Below are 22636 nucleotides of genomic sequence, written 5' to 3' on the forward strand. Positions count from 1 at the left end.
AAATTCTGCTACATATTCTATATATTGTTATATAAGTCTCATAAATCTGTATAAGTTAAGTCTCATAGAGTCTGCCAATTTCTTGTTCTGGCATGGTCACTTTTAGCTTAGCTTAGCAGAATGAATTGACTCAGATTAGACTATTTGCATTTCATTCCAAAAAAATTTAATTATTTAATTATTATATTCCAATAAATACATTTTCTTTAATCTTGAGTCTTAGTTAAATTTAATCTGTAGTTACATTGTGTAATAAGATAGATGGAAAAAATAAAAAATGTCTATTTTCTAGACCCATATTGCAAGGAACTATACTCTCATTCTGGCATAATAGTAAAAAAACTCTGCTAAAAGGTGGAGTGTTCCTTTAAATCTTTTTTGTCATTTATTCTGCAAGGATGAAATATGTGTTTGTGTTTCTTGGCCAGAATTATGTTGCACATTTCTGGCGTTTGTCCACAGATGGAGAGTTTTTGGCATCGTGGTCGGAAGCTAAACAGGGCTCGAGTGTCACGGCATGACACAGAAGCGCTCATTAAATGTGAGAGATTCAAAGCAGAAGCTCGCAACACAGACTTTAATAGATCTCAATGTCTACAGTAGTGAACTACACTGTAGGTGAGGGGTCAAGAAGAACTAACTGACTGAATGTTTGTTTGCAGTCAAGGTCAAAATTATTGGCACCCTTGGTAAACATTAGCAAATATGTGACCTTTTTATCTTTCATTAAAAATAAGACAAAAATCTCAAACTATTTAAAATGGTGGGAAAATCCTTTTATGAAATAAATGTTTTATTTCCAGCATACATTGCTTAATGTAATTTAGGAAGGTTTCAGCCAAGTATCACTGGAAATGCATGCCTCAACCTTTTCCTTTCTGTGAAATACGTTGCTCTGGGTAGTTTAGTTGCATGCTTCAAATGACAAATCTACTAGAGGGTGCTGTTGACATTTTTGCAATATGAAATACATGAAGTCAGAATTATTAGCCCCCCTTGATTTTTTTTCTTCTTTTTTAAATAATGTTTAACAGAGCAAGGAAATTTTTACAGTATGTCTGATAATATTTTTTGTTCTGGAGAAAGTCTTATTTGTCTTATTTCGGCTAGAATAAAAGCAGTTTTAAATTTTTTATGAACCATTTTAATACTGTCATCATGACAAAATTTAAATAAATTCGTTATCAGAAATGAGTTATTAAAACTGTTATGTTTAGAAATGTGCTGAAAAAATCTTCTCTCTGTTAAACAGAATTTTGGTAAAAAAAAATAAACAGGGGGGCTAATAATTCTGACTTCAATTGTAACTTAGGGTATGTTTTGTTTGAGATTAGGCTCGTGTCGATAGACGATGCCATCGTCCATCACCAATGGCTGATAGACATCAAGATGCTGTGCCAGCATCGCGACCTCCACGCGACTTCCACCCCGCCTGTCATGCGCTGCATCGTGTGCGCGCGTCTGAGCTCCAGCAGTCAGCAGGTGCTTTGAGCACAAAGCCCCAGAGAGCAGTGCACGTTGGACAGTTCATCAAGGATGTACCGCTGGATCGCGTCTCACTATAGTTGTTAAAGGTGATATTTAATTAATCATGTATCTATCTAATGGTTCTTCGGTCTTTTGAATCTATCAGGTAACGTGTCACAGCGTCAGTACACTGCTTCAGTCTTTCACTTTCATGCTAGTAGTAATTTTAGCCTCAGATACTGTTGGTTGGTTCGTGTTAGTTGTGCATCCTTTTTACCAACCAACTTTGTTGACGCCATTATAACGACACAGATCACTCTGCCTATTCATGCCGAGTCCCGCGGAAAAAGTGGTTGACAGGTGGTCATTTGTGTGTAACTTACTGTATCTTTATTTATGATTTGGTTATGGGTAAAACAAAGTCCATGTAGGTCAGGTAGTTGAAACAGTAGGCTACAAATAATTAATTCATCATGAATTCATTAATTATTCATAAATAATAATTCAGCGCCTCCTACGACGATGATGCCATCATCCATTGCAATGTTTCACATTAGACATCGCACGATGCCAAATTGGTCGACATCGCCCAACCCTATTTGAGATACATGTCCATGGTTTAACATAACCACCACAGCCACTTCCATTGGCCACTCCTGGTGGGTTGAGCATACCCTACAGTTTTCTTAAAAGTCATGTCAAATGAAAACTAATTACACTGCAGTTACAATGTGAGAAACCACAACTCCCAAGAGCAACCCCTGCTTCATTTTACCTAGAAACTGCAGTCAAGCATATGTTAAAGTACATTTTTTGTTTTGTGATGGCTGAAGTATGTATTTACAATGCTTTTTTTTTGGTCAAACTTTACAATAAGGTTCATTAGTTAATGTTAATTAATGCATTTACTAACATGAACAAACAATGAACAATACATTTACTACAGTATTTGTTCATGTTAGTTAACGTTAGTAAATGAAAATACAGTTGTTCGTTGTGAGTTCATGTTAACTCACGGTGCATTAACTAATGTTAACAATCATAGACTTGGATGTTAATAATGCATTAGTAAATGTTCAATTATGATTAATAAATGCTGTACAAGTGTTGTTCATGATTACTTCATGTTAGTAAAGGCATTAACTAAGGAACCTTATTATAAAGTGTTACCTTTTTTTTTATTATTTGTGTTTATTTTGAGTTTTTCTGACTCCAAGACTCCAACACACACAGAGACACATGTGTGTCACACGTTTCAGGTAGATTCATAACATCTCCATTTGATAAGAACTCTTCATCATTGGCCTAATGGTGGATATCAGAAGTATCAATGCTTTACCTCTTGCAGACACTTTCCGTTTTATAAGGTCAACAGTCTTTTGCTGCAGATTAGAAACATGCTCTTTAATTTTTACCCACTGTGATGGATGAAAAACACAATTAGGCTTTATACTATTTATTTTTTACGCACTGTGATAGCTGAAAAATAGAGTTTGGCTTCAGTGTTTGCATATTTATACTCCTGTGAAACAGTAAACCATGGCAGGACTCTTTTGAGTTTGTATTGGTGTGCTGAAAAACATGAATCAAAATATACCTCAGAGATATTTCATTTATATTTATGAGATTATTTCACTCATAAGAATTCTTAAGGGGTGCCAATGATTTTGCCCACTGTGTATCGGAGTAGACGTTTATTCATAATGAGATTTAAAAATTTTGGGGATTTTTTTCTGTATTGAATGAATGAGAAAGAGGATAAACAAAGCAGATATATTTTCACAGATTTTTTTTATTAGTATGTGTGTGTCTGTCTGTGTGTGTGTTGGTGTCTGTGTGTGTGTGTGTCTGATCTGGCCTACAAATTCCAGAGACAAAATGGGAAACGCAGACGCTTGCATAACCGGGATAACTGATAAGATGTTTGTCTGTCATAGCAAACTTCTAGACCCCTGAAATATAGACACACGCACACACACGCACACTGCAGATCATGTTAAGCCTGTACATTCAATGTATCTTTTACAGTTGATGTACATGTACTGGACGCTGAAGCTATTTGTTTATGTAAAGGAGTAAAAGCTTTATTAATCACTCTCATGCCATTTAACAAATCTATTACTTTGGTGAAAAGCAAATTTGATTAAGTGAATGGGTCAGTGGTTAGCACTGTTGCCTCACAGCAAGAAGGTCACTGGTTTGAGTCCCGGCTTGGTAAGTTGGCATTTCTGTGTGGAGTCTGCATGTTTTCCCCGTGTTCACATGGGTTTCCTCTGGGTGCTCCGGTTTCCCCGACAGTCCAAAGACTTGTGGTATAGGTGAATTGAATAAACTAAATTGACTGTAGTGTATGAGTGTGAATGAGTGTGTGTGTGGGTGTTTCCCAGTACTGGGTTGCAGCTGGAAGGGCTTCCGCTGTGTAAATCATATGTTGGTTAATAAAGGCATGCCGAAGGAAAATGAATGAATGAATGAATGAGTGAATGAATGGGGGCAGACTCTACAAAGCTCTAAAAAATATGTTATTTATTTATTTATTTATTAAATATGTATGTATATTTAAAAATTTTATTTTAATAATTTGTAAATATGTATTTGTTATACATATCAAATCATCATATAAGATGAATATTTGTTTATTTGGGATTTTTGTATTTTATTGGCAGTAAATATAACACACCACATATATTTAATTTCATTATTTATAAAATGGTATATATTTATTTAAGAGTACAAGTATGATAATTGTTATATTATTATTTCTTATTATTTTTATTATGTAAAACATATTTAACTTGTATTGTATTATTTCTATTTATAAATGCTTGCTCTTCATGTCTTTATTAATAAATCTAAAACGTAAACATTTTTCTATTCATTATTTATCATCGATGCTTACATGCAAATTAAAATGACTAAAATATATTATTAAAATATAATTAATTATCAATAAGAATAAAACCTGAATTGATTATTATATTTATGCATTAATCTATGTATATTGTATATTTAAATACATATTAAATACAATATTCATTTTTAATTACATTTGAATTTGTTTTTTTTGTTTTTATAATTAAATGCTATTTTTGTATATTATATTGATTGATTGATTGACTGACTGACTCACTGATTGATTGATTTATTTATTGATTGATTGATTGAATGATTGACTTATTGATTGATTGATTGATTGATTGATTGATTGATTGATTGATTGATTGATTGAATAATTGCCTGATTGACTTATTAATTTGTTGATTGATTGGCTGAGTGACTCATTGACTTATTGATTTGTTGAACGATTAATTGGCTCTTTGACTGATTGAATGATTGATTGATTGATCATCTGATTGATTAATCGATTGACTGATTGATTGATTAATCCACTGATTAATTGATTGATTGATCAATCGATCGATCGATTGATTGATCGACTGATTAACTTATTGATTTGTTGTTGTTTTGTTAATTGATCGACTGATTGATTGATTGATTGATTGATTGATTGATTGATTGATTGATTGATTGATTGATTGATTGGTCGATCGATCGATCGATCGATCGATCGATCGATCGATCGATCGGTCGGTCGGTAGTTGGTAATCAACTGATTGATTGATTGATTGATTGATTGATTGATTGATTGATTGACTAATACCATCTAGACAAATAATCACAAGAAAACAATTTCCAGCCTTAATGGATGCTTTTCTGTCATATGATGCTTTATACGTCACAACAAATCCTCTTCTTCACTCCTTTTCCAGCATTTTACCTGTAATCAGTAAATTATATTAAAGATGTTTCTTCATCAAAGTGCACAGGAATAGTGAGTTACAGTACAGACAGGGGTTCCCTCACAGAAGCGTCCGGTAGCAGCTCTTATCTGTATTTATAGAGCTCTGTAAAGGGGCTGATCTTTTTGGCCCGGTGCCTGCTCTTCCATCGTCAAATTTACAGGCCAGAGTGAGACCCCTGAGAGCCCCGGCACTAGAGATTTATGAGCCCGAAGAGCGTCCGGTGCCAAAAGACTGCAGGATCTAAGCCTCAGGCACCAGCAGAACCGGCTGACCATGGCTGAGATCAGACTCATATCAGGCTGAGGGAGAAATGAGCAAATGAGGAGAGCAGAGCGGATGCTTGTGGTTTTAAAAAGCTGGAGAGCTTGAGCTGTCGGCCCGTCATGGACTTGAACTGCAATCCAGGTGGGTGATGTGGAAACTGAGGCTGTTTGACTGTGCAGTGCAGTGATCAGGACGCTTTTATTGAACTCAGCAGAAAGCTCTGGACAAGATATTGAAGAGTTTGCTTTGCTTTTACTGAAAAATTACATTTTATTATTCACAACTTATTTTTTTAGGAAATGATTTATATTTGTAATTGCAAGCTATTGATTTCTTTATTGATAAATGTATACATGGTATACACAATGGTATACAATGTATACATAAAAAATAATACCCTTTTCCATTCATTTATCATCAATCCCTACACACATATTAAAATTAATCTAATATATTGCTAAAATATTTTAGAAAAGCTCATCTAGCAACCATCTATTTTATTCTGTGCCATGCTGTGCTATGCTTTGCTATGCTCTGTTATATACAGATGCATAAGAAGTTGAGGAAAATATTTTGATACATTTCTGTAAACTGTAATGTTTTATATATTTATATATATATATATATATATATATATATATATATATATATATATATATATATATATATGTGTGTGTGTGTGTGTGTGTGTGTGTGTGTGTGTGTGTGTGTGTGTGTGTGTGTGTGTTTATTTTTTTAGATTAATAGATTATTTTCTATAAATTCAAACTCATTTACACTATGATGTATTTAACTATTAACTCATTTTATTAACTATTAAATTATAAATCCAATAAGGTGATTTTTTACTATATTTTATATTGTTTTTTTATAATACAATTATTTTATATAAATACTAATTAATATATTTGTAAATCATTCAACTTATCTGTAACAACACCTTATTATTTATTCATTCATTTTCTTGTCGGCTTAGTCTCTTTATTAATCCAGGGTCGCCACAGCAGAATGAACCACTAACTTATCCAGCACGTTTTTACGCAGCAGATGCCCTTCCAGCTGCAACCCATCTCTGGGAAACATCCATACACATTCATTCACACACATACACTGTAGACAATTTAGCCTACCCAATTCACCTGTACCGCATATCTTTGGGGGAAACCAGAGCACCCAGAGGAAACCCACGCGAACGTAGGGAGAACATGCAAACTCCACTCAGAAATGCCAACTGACCCAGCCGAGGCTCGAACCAGCATATTATATTATATTATATTATATTATATTATATTATATTATATTATATTATATTATATTATATTATATTATATTATATTATATTATAGTATATTATATTATATTATAGTATATATAGTATAACCTAATACGTTGTACTGTATATATTTTTAAAATGATAAATAATTATAAATACAATTATAAATAAAATATTTTAATAAATTACTTAATTTTACATTTACAAATATAGACTATTTTATATATTCATATTTAAATGATATAATTTTTAATGAATCATTTTAATTATAGAAAAAAAATGTATTTAATTGTAATTATTTGGGTTTTTTACATGTATTAAATGGTGAGGAATATTAGACAGAAGAAAATGAGGGCTATCTGCACCAGGCTTGACCTAGCTTGTTCTCATCCTGGATCAGCAAACATGCAATGAACTAAGCCAAGAGGACCCTACTAAACTAGGTTAAGTCAGGCTTTTTCTGTTATCCTGGCTTTCTTGATTCCAGTTTTGTGTTTATTTCTTTGCATTTTAACTTTGTAAACTATAAAATAATGCGTCTCCTCACCGTTTGTGTCTCATTTTGTGAGCCAACTGACAACAGTTGTTTGCTCCCCTCCTTCTCCCCTGCTCTGCTGGCCATGCCCACTCCACCCTCTGCTCGCAGAGTTCCACGCCCATTATTATGCATTGTTTTTGAAAAAATTCTGAGGTAGACTTGAACCAAAAGTGGGGGATTTCATGACCCTTTAAATAAAAATAATTACAGGAAATTAGTTTGGCTTTTAAATGTTTTTAAGCCAATTTGTCTGTGCTCTCCCTTACACTGTGCTCATATCCGTCAGCTCTGTACTTAATTTTTATTTATTTATTTTTACTTTGCTCTTTGAATGATTATTTGCAAGTTCTTAGAATAACTAAGATGAAAGCCAGAGTTTTAGAAGACTTTGTTCAGCCTCTGTTGTCGTTCTGCCTCTGTGGTGAAGTCTTTATTCTTGGACTGATTTGGAGTTCAGATGCTGATGTCTGTTGGCTGGTGTTCAGTCTGTGAGTGTGAAGGAGCTGATGTGGCTCTTCAGGGTGTCAACAGGTCTGTCTGACAGGTCACTGAGCCTCTGCTAGATCACAGACACTAACTGTACTCATTTTTTCTTGCCATTTTGAAATAGGAATTGGATTAGTGTGGTGAAAACTAATATCCATCTGGACTACCCATATAGAAATCTGCTTCATATTATTACAGTTGAACCACTGGAGACACATGAAATGTTTTGACTGACATTTTTGTTTCCTTTTCTGAACTTGTTGAAAATGTTGTTACCTTTGCTGTCTATGGAGGATGAGAGAGCTCTCTGAATATAAGAAATTATGCTACGATCCTATCTCCATATACTTCTCCATTCCGTTCTCAGCAGACGTCTTGTCTACATTAGATAACGCAGATATCACCGTTTTCATCCCCTAGCGAGATCTGTCAACAGTTTTTGAGCTTTTTGCGCTGTCCTGAGGAGGTTTTAAAGCTGTCAGAGTTGTTTAGACAGAGACAGAGAGAAAGTTGGAGTGAATGGGATTTGTCATGATGTCTGAACAGAGGCTGTGATTGGTTGAGATAAGGTTAAAATGCTTCCCCTGTCAGCAAACATCCAGTTTACAAGGATGTTTAGCGGTTGCAGTGACATGCCATGGTGACACTGAAGCGGTCATCCATCAACAGAAAAAAGGATGAGCTTCACTGACACAGTCTCAGCGTGGGAATATTAGACTGAGATAAACACATCTTAAAGATAATTTAGAATTTACTAGATTTATAACACAGAGACTGCCTGCCAGAGAAAACAATCTTAAATTAAATTAATGTGAGCTAATGGGGAGAAATTTTGTGAGGCGTCCCGCTTCTGTGATTGTTCATAATATTTTAGAATATTATTTACAGAAACCAGATTACCAGGTATTTAGATATATGGTATGTTTTAATAAAATGATAAATAATCATAAATTATTTATGAATTATAAATACAATTATAAATAATACATTATAATAACTTACATAATTTTACATTTACAAGTATAGACTATTTTATATATTTTATATTTGGGGTTTTTACATGTATTAAATGGTAAGGAATATTAGACAGAAGAAAATCAGGGCTATCTGCACCAGGCTTGACCTAGCAGCTTGTTCTCATCCTGGATCAGCAAACATGCAATGAACTAAGCCAAGAGGACCCTACTAAACTAGGTTAAGTCAGGCTTTTTCTGTTATCCTGGCAGTTTTGTGCAACACCCGTCTGCTTGTGTGGTTGTTAATAATAATAATAATAATAATAATAATAATAATAATAATAATAATAATAATAATAATAATAATAATAATAATAATCAACAACTATATATATATATATATATATATATATATATATATATATATATATATATATATATATATATATATATATATATATATATATATATATATATATATATATATATATATATATATATATATATATTTACAGATACCAGATTACCAGCTATTTAGATATATGGTATGTTTTTATGTTTAGATGTATGGTATGTTTTAAATATGTAATAAAAAATATTTTTTATATATTATTGATATTAAATATATTTTATTAGAGTATTAGAAGTAAACAGTGTACTTAATTTTACATAATTAATTTTTTTAACATAAATAAAATTGTATTATTATTTAGGTAACACTTTATTTTGATACTGTGAGCTTAATATGTGTTGATACAGACATTCGACAGACATTTAACTGACTATAAGAAGCTTTGCAACATACACTAACCCTAACCCCAACCTAACGGTCTACTTATAATCTAATGTAGATGCTATGTAACTTAAATTCAACAAACGGACCATCAAAATAAAGTGTGACGCTTATTTATTTTATATGCACTAAAATATAAACAAAATTTATTCAAATAATAATATATTATGCATACTAAATATACATTTATTATAACTATATTATAATTACAGCCCAGGTTGGGGGTGTATTGTTGTAAATCTGTATTGTTTTAAATATATAAAAATCACATAATATCTATTTATTATAAAAAATAACCCTAGATATATTATTTCAGCTATGAAATGTACTGACACTGGTCGGTTTTCTGTTCGGTGAGTTGAAAAGTGTGGGTTGGTGAGGATTTGTTCAGTGTCAGACTGTGATCTGACGGGGATGTAAGAAGGTGACGTCCCCTTGTCTTCTTCTTCTTACCTTGCTTTTCTCTTATAACCCTGTCTTTTATCTCCTGTCAGGCTTGTGATGTGAAGAGATGTTAAGTTTCAGATTCTGTAACCTCACACCTTTGAGTTCTCATTCTGACTCACAGCCAAGAGTCAGAAGGTCAATCTGAGCCCTCGGCTGCTTCTGAACATGGTGTCATTTCACCTCTGTATCTGCACAGCTGCTTGGCCAGTGGCCCAGAATGATTAGCGACGACAGAAATAAGACATTAATCTAATGGTGTTTCTGTTTTAATTATATTTTTGTGGAGTTTGCAGAATTGTATTTAAACCCTACACAAACAAGTGCCCTGAAATTGTTTCCATAACCACACTCTAAACATCTTTGCAACCATTTTGCAACACCCTAACAACCACATATAGTGCATAATTGAATAATTGCAACTTTCTGAAAACACTCAGAACACCCTATATTTCATCTAGCAACAGCAACCCTTAGTAACTGTTCAGCAGCCACGTAAATCAACAACTTTTATGTAATGTAATGTAAGGTTATGTGTATTTATATAGCGCATTTATTGTGTATGGCCCATAGACTGTAAAATATATGGACGGAGTATCCGTGACGTCACCCATAGGTTTCTGAAGAGCGCAAAAGAAGCCACAAGTAGGCGCGGCCAACCGTCGCCATTTTGTTTGCGCGTCTTCGCACCAACGGCGGGATACCAAACAAGGGCAAAGAGGCGGAGAGTGGGCAGAGCTACAGACACCTGCTGGCACTTTGCTTAGACCTGGCAGACAGACTTTACTTTGGGAGAAACGCTTGATACTTTATTACCTGCGACTCGTTTGTGTTCTGACCACATGTGCTTGGCTGTACACTATATCAATAAAGTGATTAGACTTTCAAAAACACTGTAGTAATACATTGAGCCACTAAACATTGCTCTTATGACGTTTTTCTACAGGAGGTAAACGCGAATTACTTCCAAACACTTCAGATGTGTGTGTGTGTTAGTAAATGCAAGACTATTGATAAAATCCAGCACAACACTGTATGACCACACTTCAGATGACTGTTCTAGAGCCTACAGCTAATCAATCTGTCACATTCTGGAGTGCTTTACAGGTCTAAAGAAAAATATTAATGATAAATGATCCTAAATCAAACAAATACATTTATAGAGATGATATATAAGTATATAACTTTACTCACATGGGAAACGAGGCCACATGAATGGTTTGTGAGCACAATTAAGTGCACACAGCATTCCAGATCATCTGATAATTGTAAGAAATAAGTCCAAAAGGCAGCTGACTGTGTAAAGCCACATAAAACAAAACAAAAATATGATGAATATGCCGAGATCAGTGGCTAATCTGCCGGATTCAGCTGAGGTGAAGTGACGGCGACCAGCGAGACCTAGCTGTCACTCAAGTGGCCACGCCCTTAATTATGCAAACTTAATATAACCTAATATAAAGGAAATGGATGAGTTATAAAAAAATTCACCCCCCTCACAGTTGTCATGGAGGGTAATAATAGCTATATAAACCAAAATCGTTCTTTGTACCAGGCTGTAAACACCTTTTTTTCTGCTGTAAAGCTGGCCATTCTAACAGTGGGCCCAATTGCACTTTGCTCTATTATGGAGCCAGGACTAGCGGAATTTTGATGAATTGCAGTTTCAGTTACTTCCGTATTGGCCTCCCGAGGGAGAGCGGGAGGTTGCCGCTTGGTATGGCCGTACACCCAAAGTGCTTCACAATCATGAGGGGGGTCTCTCTACACCACCACCAGTGTGCAGCATCCACTTGGATGATGCCACAGGACAACAGCCCCGGTAATTTTGTGGATGAGGATGATTAGGAGGCCATGATGGGTAGGGGCTGATTGAGGGCATTTGGTCAGGACACCGGGTTACACCCCTACTCTTTATGAGTATTGCCATGGGATTTTCAATGACCACAGAGAGCCAGGACCTCGGTTTAACGTCTCATTTGGAAGACGGCGCTCACTGACAGTACTGTGTCCCCTTCCCTATACTAGGGCATTAGGACTCATACAGACTGCAGGTTGAGCGCCCCCTGCTGGCCTTACTTACATCACTCTCATCAGCAACCTAGTTTTTCCATGGCTATTGTACGTAGTATTGCTACTCTGAAAAACACTTAGCAAATAACAAAACCTAGCAACCAACCGCAACACCCTAGCAACCACATATGGTGTGTAATTGAAGAATTACAACATTTTGAAAACACTCAGAACACCCTATATTTCATCTTACAACAGATTCTAACAGATACATTTTAGTAAAAAATCTCCATGAAACACCTAAACAACTGCTTTGACACTATTGACAACAACTTAGCAACTACCCATAATCCCCTAGCGACTGTACTGCAACCATGTAAATCAACTTAACTTTTATGACTATTCAGAGTATTGATACTCTGAAAAACACTTTGAACGTCTTGACAACCAAATAGCAAAACCCTAGCAACTAACCGCAATACCCTATAGCAACCACATATAGTGGGTAATTAAAGAATTTCAACAGTCTGAAAACACTTAGAAAATCCTATATTTTGTCTAGCAACAGCATGATGCAACTACTCATCTTGTTGTGAGTAGTTTCAAAGCCGTTGCTAAGGTGTTTTATGTAGATTTTACAGAAAAACACCTGAGCAACTGCTTTTTAACTACCCACAAAAAACTTAGCAACCATCCAGAGCCTTCTAGCAACTGTACTGCAGCTACGTAAATCAACATAATAACTTTGATAGCTATTGTATATAGCATTGCTACTCTGAAAAACACTTTGAAAAAGTCGACAATCAAATAGCAAAACTCTAGCAACCAACCGCAACACCCTAACAACCACAAATATTGCGGAATTAAAGAATTACAACATTCTGAAAACACTCAGAACACCCTATATTTCATCTAGCAACAGATTCTAAATTACATTTCTGTAAAATCTACATTAAAAACCTTAGCAACTGCTTTGACACTACTCACAACAACATAGTAACCACCCATAACCCCCTAACCCATAACTGTACCGCATCCACGTAAATCAACTTAACAACTTTGATAGCTATTGTATGTGTTGTCTCTCTGAAAAACACTGAACATCTTGACAAGCAAATAGCTAAACCCTAGCAACTGCTCAGTGGAGCAATTTCAATTTCAACAAATCAATTTAGCAACAATAAAGCAATTGTGTGTAGCATCTGAAAAACAGATACTCTTAGAACAAAAACAAAAGACTATGAACACCTTAGGAACATGAACTACAGAACATTACTAAAACTGCTTCGAAAACCACCTGTATCCTACAAACAAACATCGAAAAACATCCTACAAACATCATAGGAATACACAAACAACCGCACACAACCCCCTAGCACAACATAGCAATCATTCAAATAATTTTAGCAACGGTTACAGCTATTGTTCATTGCATTGAAGCCAATCTGAAAAAGGCTCACCCTAGCAACCATACACAACTTGCCTAGCAACTGCTCTGCAAGAACTCAAATCACTTTATACAATACAACTATGGTACTGTATGTAGCATTGCTAATTTGAGAAAAAAAACATCTTAACAACCACCGAGCATCAACCTTGCAGTTGTTCTGCAGCCTCGTAAATAAATTTAACAGCTTAATATTTTTAGTATTGCTACTCTGAAAAACACTTTAAACATCTTGACAACCAAATAGCAAAACACTAGCAACCAACCGCAATTGCCTAAACCCTAGCAACTGCATCACAACTACTTAAATCATGTTATAGATTGTCACAATCACCAGCAATCTGATCCTTGCAGATCACTGGTATACATGTTGATCTCTGGAGAGCTACACACACACACCACTAAAGAACTACATATCCAGTCATGCACCACTCACACGCACCTGTTCCAGGTTCCATTGATTTCACACACACACAGCCGGAGGATCGTTATTGACCGATTACATAGACTTTAAATACAAAACACACAAACACACCTATGCTGAGTCTTGTGCTGTGAGATTACAACGCGTTTCCTTTGCCTTGCTGTCTTTTCACCCTTGCTTTGTTTTGTTTGTTTACATTGCTTGCTGCCTGTACTGACCATTTGCATGTTTAATGACCACGACTCTGGATTACCTGTGTAAATCTATTTGACACTGTTGACCTGATTATTCTTATTAAAATACACCTTGCATTTGGATCCGCACCTCCGTTGTCAGCATCCTTCACATGACAAGTTTTTGTTCAAAACATTGCAGCTAATCTGAAAACACTATGAACATTTAGCAACCACATTGCAACATCCTAGCAACCGCAAACAAACCCTTAGCAACTGCTCTGCAACAACTCAAACAATTTTATACAGCAAAATTAGGCAAATCACATAAAACAATGCAGCTTTGTATGTAGCATTGCTAATCTGAAAAACAATCTGAACATTTTAGCAACTACATGACCATCACCCTAGCAACTACACACAACCCCATAGCAACTGCCTTATAAATTTACGTCCAAAATGCAGTGCTCAGAACACATCAGCACCTTTCTACAGAAAATTTCTTTCCTCCTGCTTTAAATCCGAAACTTCTGAATTGCGTGACAAAAACGACAACAACAAGGTGGCGAGTGTGTTGGTTTGTATGTGTGCTTGTTTTTTGCTGGGATCTTGCTGAGATAGAATGAGGTAATGATATTACAGGGTGTTTCCTAAAGCCCAAATCAGCGAGCGTCAGCATTTTCTCAGCAGCTAAAGCTATCTAAGCCCTATCTTACTGCAGCTCTCAATCCCACAATCCCTGCTGTTCTGTCAGGCTCTCTGCTCTGGCAGCTTGCATGGCCCAGCAGCTTTGCCAGAGCAAACAAGCTGGATCTGGGCCGGTAAAGCAGACGGGAGCACTCGGGGCTCGCAGTACAAACATTCTTATCAGCTGTCTGAATGCTTTAGAGCCGGACGCTGTGTAAGGATTGTTATAAAAAAATTTGTGCAGGACCAGTCAGTGTGTGTGTGTAAATACAATAAAGCAATATAGCAATATTATGGGAAAATACGTGCTTCTCTAAGTGAATTAAATCTGATAAGTGAATTAGATCTATCTATCTATCTATCTATCTATCTATCTATCTATCTATCTATCTATCTATCTATCTATCTATCTATCTATCTATCTATCTATCTATCTATCTATCTATCTATCTATCTATCTATCTATCTATCTATCTATCTATCTATCTATCTATCTATCTATCTATTCATCCATCCATCCATCTATGATATATCTTATATATTTATCCATCCATTCATCCATCAATCCATCCTATATATGAATCCATCCTATATATGAATCCATCCATCTATTTTATATATCCATCCATTTATCCATCCATCCATCCATCCATCCTGCATATATCCATCCATTCATCTTATATATCCATCCATCTATCCTATTTGGAGATATAGTATAAAGATATATATATATATATATATATATATATATATATATATATATATATATATATATATATATATATATCTCCAAACATCCATCTACTGTACAGTATGTAAGGGATAAAGTACTTCCAGTCGGTTGTTCCGCTAAACGTATCAACGACGTCAGCCTAAACTTTAGTTTTTCATCAAATCTCCTAACCAATCAAATCCTCTCTAGTGTCTGACATGCCCTGCCCCTTCAAGATGCTTCTCATTTTCTTTTCATTTGATGTGCCTGAGCTCTATCACTCTTGTTGGCAGAGCTGTAATAACACGAAATGCTATTGGCATTTTTATAAAGGGGAGGGGCTACTATATGCCGCGCCCTGTCTTCACGTTTCAGTTAAAATTTACATCACACATCAAACAAAAATGCACTTTACAGGACCTTTAAGTCCTGCTAAATGTCATACAGTACACGTATTCATGAGAGACTTTAGATTTTCAGTTTGCATACACTCTTAGCAGCAGTTCACAGTAACTTACTGTAAAGTGGGTCCGTGTGGGTATAGAACTATTTATTTTGCTATATGCATTTACAGTATTGTGAAATATACAGCAATTTTTTAACAATGCAACTTTAAAATACAGTAGCATACTGCATAACTGTTCTACAGTAATATACAGTTCATATTACAGTTGAATACTGTGTAATCTACAAAAAAACATTAACAGTGTGGTGCTTAAATTAAAAATGACTTTAAAAGCAGAAGTGCACTGCTTTTCCTTGCAGATATTGCTTAGTTCATATTTCAGGGGTTGATAGATACAGTTGGCATTGATTGATATTGAGATTGGCCTTAATCTGTGTCTGTTGTCTGACAGCTGGAGATATCGAGCTCTGTGTTTTGTCTACAGAGTCCTATTGAATCGATGAGGGCGTTTGCTCAAGGGATTCTCCTATCAACATCAGTATGTACATTAGCATTCAGTTCTGCCTCTGGGTGTCATGTTGACATTGATAAATCATAAATAACCCATGCTGTATGTGAAATCCACAATCACAGCTGTCTTACTGGTGATATGGGAGATATTTGTCTTTCGTATTGATTTGAAGTTGTATATCAGGACAGGGACGCAGTGGAAACTGTCTGATAGATTGATGTGCGCGGTGTCACATTGTTGCTCAAGGCTCTACAAAGGAATTTGATCTCGGAAATGGAAATGTTCAAGCGCAGTGCAGAAATGAAATGTTTATGATTGTGTAAATAATGATCTCTGGAGCTGCACATATAAGAGTTTTTCCCGAAAGAAATATTATAACCAGGACACAAAAAGTATTTCAACTTTCTTCTGTTTCTTAGATTTAAATTGGTCAATTAAAATAAAAACTTCACTTCTAGTTGATTATTTGAAAAAGTGGCAGATGTTAGATCCAATTAATCATCTGTTGAACTGCATCCCAATCATCACAAATAGTGCAGAAGACCTACTGGAACCCACATGAAATCAGTCAAATTTGGTAAAGGAAAAATCATGGTTTGCGGTTACATTCAGTATGAGAGCGTGCGAGAGATCTATAGAGTGGATGGCAACATCAACAGTTTGAGGTATCAAGACATTTGTGCTGCCCATTACATTACAAACCACAGGAGAGGGCAAATACTTCAGCAGGGTAGCGCTCCTTCTCATACTTCAGCCTCCAGATCAAAGTGCCTGAAAGCAAAGAAGGTCATGGTGCTCCAGGATTGGCCAGCCCAGTCACTAGATATGAACATTATTAAGCATTATTAAGGAGGAGGCATTGAAGATGAATCCAAAGAATCTTGATGAACTCTGGGAGTCCTGCAAGAACACTTTCTTTGCCATTCCAGATGACTTTATTAATAAGTTATTTGAGTCATTGCAGAGATGTATAGATGCAGTCCAAGCTCATTTGAGTCATACACACTATTAATTCTTTTTCCACTGCACCATGACTTTATATTCTATACTGTACATTATTTCTTTTAAGTGACAAGACTTTAGATTAAGCACAGTCAGACCTTACTGTCCTAATTAAATAATTCAAAATCAAGGCATTATCATATTTTATTTTTGTAAACAAACATAATTTAGAGGCCTTTGCCTTTTATATTAGCCACTTCTGATACCAAATGATCAACTAGAAGTCAAGTTATTATTTGTTGGATAGTGCGACAAGACTTTTATCAGGTAGTGTATGCAAAATGTATTTTGAATTACAAATATGCACATATATGTTCAAATATATTAGCTTAATGTTGATATATATTATGATTATTTTGATAGATTCTTTAGATTTCGATTTGTCAAATGAATTCAAAACTATTTCAGATTCACATAGAAATCTGATACATGGAAATATATGACATATAAGTTCAATTTTGGATTTCACATATATAAAATAAATGTCGTATATGCAAATTGTATTTTGAAACATTGCAAAAATAACCACCTCCGTATTTATGTATTTTTTAACCATTGAAGTTACTAATATATACATATGTTCAAATATATTAGCTATATTTTGATATATATTATCATATATTATATTTTGATATATCATAATAAATACTGTGTTCATATACGACTAAATATATCAAAATGTAATATATCATAATATATTTGAACACATACACACACACACACACACACATATATATATATATATATATATATATATATATATATATATATATATATATATATATATATATATATATGTATGTGTGTGTGTGTGTGTGTGTATGTGTTCAAATATATATATATATATATATAAAACTGTCAATTTTTGCTTTTTACTTAAAATATATTTTGCGTATATGACTAATATGTCAATTCCAATTCTAAACTTCGCATATATGTCATTTGCATATATGTCCATGTATAATTTTTCTGCATGGGACTTTAGATCACAGATTCAGTTCTTAAAGATTGAACTGGGCTTCATCATTAGCTCTCTGGTTGTGCCTTGTGAATGTGATCTCAGGGGAAACATGGGTAACTGACACAGCATGTGCTTGTAACAGGTGTTTATTGCGTTAGCCTGTCGCTCGCAGCTCAGGGTTTCCTGAAGAAAGTCCCGTCTGCTATATAGGGATTATGTTCAGTCTTCCTGTCAGAGGGAAACGGGATTCTCTCTTCCGAAAACCCAACACAGGATAGCACAAGGAAAGCATTAGCCTGCTAACGCAACATACTGTAGCATTAGAAGGAAAATACCAAGCAAATATTTGGGACTTGTTTAGATGTTTTGTTCAGGTGTAAGCTTATTAGCTTTTGCATTTAACTACAAATATTATTATTCTTCACAAAAAAATGACATTTGCTGTTTGTTCAAACTACTTATTTAAAATGAGCTGAATCAACACAATTCTTGAGTTTTTTTTGGGACAACTTAATTGTTTTATGTTCAATCCCCTTAAATTTGTAAAAACTAATAAGTCAACTTAATTCCTTCATGTTTCCCCAACACAAATCGATTGTGTGGATCCAAGGAATTTTCACAGCGTATTTATATGTATTTATTAACTACATTATTGTAATGTTTTTTTATTTAAATATCTAAAACTTTGTTTCAAATTGTATATAGACAGGTTGTATAAAAAGTACTGTAACTAGGCAACATTTAATGTATATACACTTAAACAATTAATTTTGCTGCTTGTTCAAATGACTTACTGTAAGTTAAAATAAGCTAATATCAACACAATTCTTAAGCTTTTTGGAGGAACAACATAATTGTTTTATGTTCAATCCACATACATTTGTAAAAACAATTAAGTTAACTTGATCGATTGTGTTGACACAACATGAAGGAATTGTGTGGAACAGCATTTTTACAGTGTAGATCTTGTAGTATCACTGGAGTCATGATGAAAACAAAGTATAATCGACAAATTATTATTTGTTATTCTGCCAAACTTTTTTAGGGTACACTTCTCACTATTAACAAACCATTAAAAGTGAATTTTACCTCAATAAACTCAATAAATTTGCTGCTTACTAATAGTTAATATGGCAGTAGTTAGGTTTAGGTATTAGGTAGGATTGGGGATATAGAATAAAGTCATGCAGAATACTTTATGTACAAATAAACAGCCAAATATATTAATAATTGGCAGGTGATAAGCCACTGGTTGAGAATTGTTACTTAAATTAAAGTCTTAACATCAATTCATATTTAATTTATCGAGTACATTTTTTATTTTAGTCAATATGCTACATAGGTAAGGAATGTTGTTTGGTAACTAAAAACAGTATTTCACTAACCCAAATGTATGTTCATTTATATCACCATGACATTTTTTGACTCACTGCATCTCTGTTTAGTGTTTATCGTCTTTTTATTTTTTTAATTTTTCATATTTATTTATTTTGTGTTGGTCACTTGTCACTTTATGTACACTGGAAGCTTCTGTAGCCAAAACAAATTCCTTGTGTGTGTGAAGCACATTTGGCAATAAAACTGATTCTGATTCTGATTCGGATTCTGACATTAGTATTATAGTGTCATTTAAAAAAGTAAAATAGTCTTAAATAAATCCGGATTTTTAAGTAGTTTGACTATTTAGCAGCTGAATTAATAAGTAAATAGGCTTTTAATATACAGTACACCATAAAAAATAGCTGTAAAATTTACAGTACAGTGGTCCCTCATTTATCGTGGGAGTTACGTTCTAAAAATAACCCACAATAGGCGAAATCCGCTTTATTTTTTACAATTATTATAGATGTTTGAAGGCCCTCACTACACACTTTATACACTTTTCTTAGACAGGCATAATACTGTAAAATTGACAAGTGCACTGTAAATTAACAATTATAACTGTGCTGTAGTTGTACTGTCAACCAAAATTGCTAGTAATACTATACATTTTACAGCAATTTTTTGCAGTGTAATAACAAATCACCACTGCGCTGTCCAGCTAGTAGTAAATACTCATTTTCAGCTCCAGTTGTTCTTCAATTCCAAATTCACTGTCATGTATTGATACTAAATGTTTTTGGATGGCTTGCACCAATTTTCCACCATTTTGTGAGTCAGGATCCCCAATTATCTGATTCTTCATTAGCGATAAGCGTACTGTATAAATCTCTCCCACAGGTGCGGTGTCAAACTTCAGATAACATTAACTCTTTCTCCAAGCCTTCAGGCACTGAAAGAGGCAGCGTGATATTAAGCTCAAGCCTGTGGCCGTCTGACAGACAGACCTGAGGGAGGAGATTTGTCGTAATTTAATATGCCACGGAGTAGACGTGCCCGATGGAGTGAATTTAATATTGGGTTCAATTACCTGTGCTCTGTAACCTGGCTGATTTACTGCAGCACCAGCGGCAGTGGAGATAAATCATCCCATGTGAACCGCAGATCTCAATGATGAGTGCAAATGCCATCTGTGTACAGACCTGGAAATACACTAACAATCTGACCGAGACACCAGAGAGACCATTAAAACTTGTTTTATCCACTCTGGTTATTGTTTTTCCTGTTAGCTTACCAGTAGTTTATTAGCGTTCAATTAATGCAAATTGAAGTGATTATTAATTTATACTTTATAAGTGTTTTTATGTTTTATGGCCTAATGTTTATTTGTTGTTGTTACTGTGTGAGTTCCTTTGTGTGGCACTGTTGTGAGATGAGGACTCTTGACTGAAACCAAATCTACCTTCGGGTATAAATAAAGTAACCTAACCTAACCTAACCTAATTTTATTTGCCTTAAAATTCCCATATTCGAATTTAAGGCAATGATGACCCATGGGAATCCTGGTTTTGGTTAAGGTTGATTGAAAGAGCCAGTTTAAAAAGAATGAGTAATTAGTAAAAGGAAAGATCCAAATCAGTATACTAAATGGGTTTAATGGGTTTCCAATTGTAAACACCAATGATAACCTGTTTATTATGTTTAGATGTATGTGTCTCTGTTTAGATGTATGAGGTTCTTTGGCTGAACAGTTTACAGTGTCCTCTATATTGTTAGCAGTCAGTCGTTCTCCAGCAATTCCTTCAGCTGCAGTGATCCGAGTCTCATTTCGTTTTGGCAAGAAACTAAAATGAGATAAAATGAAAGTCTGTTTAATTTTTTTCTGTCTATTCAATATTGTATTTGACAAGGTTTTCAACGTATTAATAGTGGGGCAATATTGCAGGATTTGAGTCAATAGCTTTTTTAGGAGATTAGTTCTACTGAGAAACGCTGGCTGTGTCCATCAAAAAGCTGAAAAATCCTGGCTTTAGAGAACATACTACTGAGGTATAAAGGCAACAGGGCTCATCCAAGTCCAATGAGCTTGTCATATCCGGTCTACTGAGAAACCTCTATCTGATTGATTTTTTTTTGTTTGTTTGTTTGTTTTGAGAGGGGTGTAAATTTATCCTTCACTGATATTTGAGATAAAAAAAAATAAGTTGCGGCTGTTGATTCTTTTGGCTCATAGGAGGTTTGGTCACTGCTTAAGGACTTGCAGTTCAAGTGTCATTAAACTTCAAGACACAGTATGCAAATACACAGATCCTTACCCTGTTCAGAACTCCTGTATTGAACAAACAGAATAGTGAGATTCTCTGCATTATCCTGTTCTACATTCGACTTTATACAGATGACCAGACTTTGAGAGATCTGAATGAGTTGGTGACAAATATTCTAGAAAATATATTTTTCCATGGCTGAAAAGATCAACCCTTTATTTTAATTATCTAAATGTATGGTCTAAGCTTGCACATGTGCACTCAGGGCAACGATGAATCCACTTTTGCTATTTTAAGGATGGGAAAAACAGTCTGTGCATCTAGTGCATGTCTAAAAAGCTTGTCCTTTGTTTCTTAATGAGTTATATGTGTTTTGGCCCCAAAACATGCATTAAACCAATCAATCTGCCATTCCTTTTAAGAGGAGTTGCAATCAAACCAAGCAGATTCACTATTTACAGTACATGGGGATTTTGTAAGTGGTAATACTGAACACTCTAGTAAGGAAGCAGATCTGCTCACTCATGAGTTTAAAGTGAACAGACTATCTATCGAATGAGCTGAGTTCCACTGAAGTCTTCTTAGGCTATGCTAAGCAAGGATATGCTAAAGATATGTCAAGATGTATATACATTTTAAATAGAGTGCATAAACATGTATACCCAGAACTAAGTAGGTTAAACTTTTTATCC

The 22636-nt window shown here is 34.6% G+C and overlaps 1 protein-coding gene across 2 annotated transcripts in view; it reads left to right on the plus strand.

The window, feature by feature from the left end:
* arhgap24 (Rho GTPase activating protein 24) overlaps window positions 1-22636 on the plus strand; it is a 225601-nt gene that overhangs the window by 123244 nt on the left and 79721 nt on the right. The window contains exon 1 of one of the 2 annotated variants that reach the window (XM_056446152.1): window positions 5554-5675. The exons of the other annotated variant lie outside the window; for it this stretch is intronic. Within the exon in view, the coding sequence (XP_056302127.1) occupies window positions 5654-5675 (22 nt within the window). The 5' untranslated portion in view covers window positions 5554-5653. Of the gene's footprint in view, window positions 1-5553; window positions 5676-22636 lie in introns of those variants that run through there. 2 annotated transcript variants of the gene reach the window in all.

This window comes from Danio aesculapii, chromosome 21 (genome assembly GCF_903798145.1).
Source record: "Danio aesculapii chromosome 21, fDanAes4.1, whole genome shotgun sequence".
In the NCBI taxonomy this organism is placed as follows: Eukaryota; Metazoa; Chordata; class Actinopteri; order Cypriniformes; family Danionidae; genus Danio; species Danio aesculapii.